Source organism: Apium graveolens, chromosome 2 (genome assembly GCF_009905375.1).
Source record: "Apium graveolens cultivar Ventura chromosome 2, ASM990537v1, whole genome shotgun sequence".
NCBI lineage: Eukaryota > Viridiplantae > Streptophyta > Magnoliopsida > Apiales > Apiaceae > Apium > Apium graveolens.
The window spans coordinates 111,599,270-111,603,254 of record NC_133648.1 but is presented as its reverse complement, the minus strand read 5'-3'; the positions used below and the strand labels follow the sequence as shown (position 1 = coordinate 111,603,254).

Sequence of the window (3,985 nt, the reverse complement as noted above, 5' to 3'; positions counted from 1 at the left end):
CCATTTTAATCAAAACTTTTACATATATGATTTTGTAAAAATTTGATACCCGATTTCGTCGATGAAATATTTCCATTCTGAAAAATGAATATTGATATGATGGACGTCTGGGGAAGAAAAACTAGCGAAGTAGCATTTCCCCATAAATATAAATATACACAAACATCAAATGCCAACATTTTTATTCGGTTCCTAGACACCTTTATTTCCCATAACTCTCCAATATTCTTTAAGCTAAGCCGCTCATATCATTACTTCCACGATGTCTAAGATGACCTCCATGCTCTTCACAATATTTGTTCTCTCCCTCCTCCTCACCGGAGAATCTCAGGACTTCACCAAAAGACTACCAAAAAACACCCTAGGTCTCAAAAAAGAGAAGCTAAGCCACCTCCACTTCTACTTCCACGACATAGTCAGCGGCCGCCACCCCACCGCCGTACGTGTCGCTTCCGCCGCCATGACCAATACTTCCTCCACATTATTCGGTGCTGTTGTGATGATGGATGATCCTCTGACTGTGGGCCCAGAATCTAGCTCAAAACAAGTGGGAAGAGCACAAGGAATCTACGCATCTGCCTCGTTGAGTGAGCTAGGATTGTTGATGGTGTTGAACTATGCTTTTACAGAAGGGAAGTATAATGGGAGTACGTTGAGTATATTAGGTCGGAATCCGCCGCTTAATGCCGTCAGAGAGATGCCGGTGGTCGGAGGAAGTGGGCTTTTCCGATTTGCACGTGGGTATGCTCAGGCCAGGACTCATTTTATTGACTTTAAAACTGGGGATGCTGTTGTGGAATATAATGTTTATGTACTTCATTACTAGCTACTTAATGAGTGGTTTGTATTGAGATTAGTTTTTTTAATCATTGTTTCGAGTTTTGTTTTCTTCCACTTTGTTCACATTTCTGGCTCGTGTCCGAATAACGAATACTGGGAGTAATTGTTATGATAACCCAATAAAGAATGACCACATTATTATCATAAAAAGTTCATGTACATTAAACATATATATTACTCATTCCTTCCCATTTTTTCGGTCTATCATTTTAGAGTTTTATAAAATTAGGAAGAGTTACTTTTGATATTCAGTTAAAATTGATCAATTTAACCATCAAAGTGGTGATCAAAATAGGTTTTAATAATAATATGCATTTCATTTTTATATGATATATGATATTTTCTTAATAGTTGTTTTCTTTTTATTATTATTAATAATTTATTTATTATTTTTAAAATATTTTTTTGCTAAATAAAATTATTTTTAAAATATTGTTAATAACGAATAATAAAGTTCTAGTTAAAGACCAAATATCAAAATTTTATTATAAAAATATTAATATTAAACATTACTATTATATAAGATGAATAAACATAAATATTAAACATTAAAAGCATAATTGTCATAAATCAAAATTTTAACTAATAAAATATATTTGAAATATTGAAGATTATTATTTTAATATTGATCCAAATTGGAACATTTAGGCCATCTTGAGTTGTTCTAAGCAAATGGTTGAATTTTAAGAATCAATAATCTATACTATACTATAATAGCCAGAATAGAGATAATTTGGTTCAACGGTTTGGTTCAACGATAATTCACTCATTTTGATTATTACAAAAATAGATAAATAGTGTTATATATCTAATAAACTACTAAATTATTAAACTACTACTAAATATAGTATACTTATCCTACTAAATTACGAATACAACTTATCCTGTTATTAAAAAATATAATTAATAGTGTTATATATATGCTAAACTACTAAATTGTTAAAACTCTATTTATTCTACTAAATTACGACCACATGTTATTCTATTATTTTTATTCTAAATTTATAATCATTATATATTTATATAAATATTTTAAAAATATAATATAACTGGATAAATAAAAATTTAAAATATTAATGGGAACCCGTGCATCGCACGGGATTTATGCTAGTATTGTATAAATGTATAAAACACATTAAACCAAAAATAAAAAAGTAGGGTGTTTCGATCCACATTTCTGGTTGTCCCAGTCCCCACAAACTCACTTTCACTGAACCAATAAGACGGCATCTAAATATTCTCGACTAATTGAGGTAGGGGTATACAGACGAACCGCTCAACTGCATCCAACCGCTCAACCGTTCGCAACCGAACCGCATTTTGCGGATAATCGCGAAACGCGGGTCGGTTGTGGATGTAAATTTTAGAAACCGTTCATTCGCGGTTTGGATGCGGTTTTAAATTTTTGAAAATCGCAAAATCGCAACCGCTACTCGCAACATAAATTTATAATAAAATATATTTTCAAAAATATAGTTGATATCATATAAATTAATAAGTATACACAATTATTAACTAATCTTAGGTTAATGTTAAGATTTCGTTCGTAAGATTCATAATTATTATAAGATATATAACCAAACAAATGGAAAATGTAATCAACATTCAATCTTTTTTATCATTTTCTTTTTTCTTTTCTCTCGCCTCCATATTTTTGTATGATTTTAATATTCTTACTCCACACGGAACATTAGTTTGTATTTTTTTTTGGATGTAAATTTATCACGTAATTAAACTTGAATTTATTAATATTCCGAATTTATTTTTTGTAAATTATTAATTATTTTAAAATAAGTGGTTGAACCGCAAACCGATCCGCAATAACCGCAAATTCGCAACCGCAATTGACGCGGTTAACCGCAACCGCATTTGCGGTTGCGGATGACAATTTTTTTAAACCGCTCTTCGCCATTTGGTTCGATTTTTATCCCAAAACCGATCCGAACCGAACTGCGTACACCCCTAAATTGAGGACAAGCGATGAAGAGAATATAACAAACTTTCCTCCCAGGAAATTGAATAATAACCTGTAATAAAATGGCAATAAAAATAGAACTGACGTTTACGTGTTCAAAGGCATGATGTGAGGGGAAAAAAGGGTCGGACTCGGACCGTAACATTTCTTTCTATGTATCCTATCGTCTGAAAGCTACAAGTTATTTGGAAGTAAAATCAAAGCCTTTCATTTCTTTTTGGAAGCTGGAATTGCAGAAATCCATTAAAAGAAAATAAGTCTAAATATAATTGTATAAATATAACCAAAGTCAATTTCAACCACTTTCAGTTAAATTTAAGGATACGGTTAAATTCAACCGCAGACAGTCGTATTTAAATATAGTTGTATTTATACGGTCAAATTTAGTAATAATTATAAACGAATAGATACAACCGTATTTATATGTAACCATATACGGTTGAGTTTAGCCGTGCTACTAAATTCAACCACCTTACCAAAAAATGGAGCGAATTTTTCCGTCAACGAATTTTTTTGACACTAGTAAATTCAACCGATTTCGGTTGAATTCGATTTTTGAAAATGACGGGAAATTTCAAAAAAAAAAGATAGAATAAAATTTACACTAAAGTTAAATTTTAATTCTTACAAAAAAGATCATTATGGTAAGAGTATTTTCAAATTTCTTTTATTCGTTGCATAACAAAAATTGGAAATTTATAAAAGTGGGTTGAAATATGTTCCGAGTAATAATTAGATATTGTAGTTAGATATTTATGGTTCAAGTAATAATTATAGTTTGAGTTTAAATTTTTTTTGTATTTGTTTTAAGTTATAATCCAACCATAAGGATTTGAAAATTGTAAAAAATATAAATGTACGGAAAAAATAAAGTAATTTGAATATTTAAATTTTAACTATTTTTACAAATTGAATTTGGTTTGCTAATTTAATAGTCAACTGAAATTTGAACAGTACTTCTTAATAGTGTTTAGTCACATATTGATGTTTCAATTTTTTAAAAAATATTTATGAATGATCCAACCGTAAGTAGACCTGGAAATTCGTTCGTGTCGTATACTTTCGTGTCGTGTATTTTCGTATTTCGTGTACTTAAATTCCAAAAACAAAACCGACATGTTTAGCGTTCGTGTACATTCGTTTCGTGTCGTTTCGTGTCATGTATGTCTT

The 3,985-nt window shown here is 30.4% G+C and overlaps 1 protein-coding gene across 1 annotated transcript; it reads left to right on the top strand.

Moving 5' to 3' along the window:
* Positions 1–173: 173 nt before the first annotated feature.
* Positions 174–889, top strand: LOC141707750 (dirigent protein 22-like). The gene has a single exon (XM_074511091.1). It carries the CDS (start codon positions 263–265, stop codon positions 824–826), a length of 564 nt encoding a protein of 187 aa, XP_074367192.1. The 5' UTR covers positions 174–262; the 3' UTR covers positions 827–889.
* The last annotated feature ends 3,096 nt before the right edge of the window (positions 890–3,985 follow it).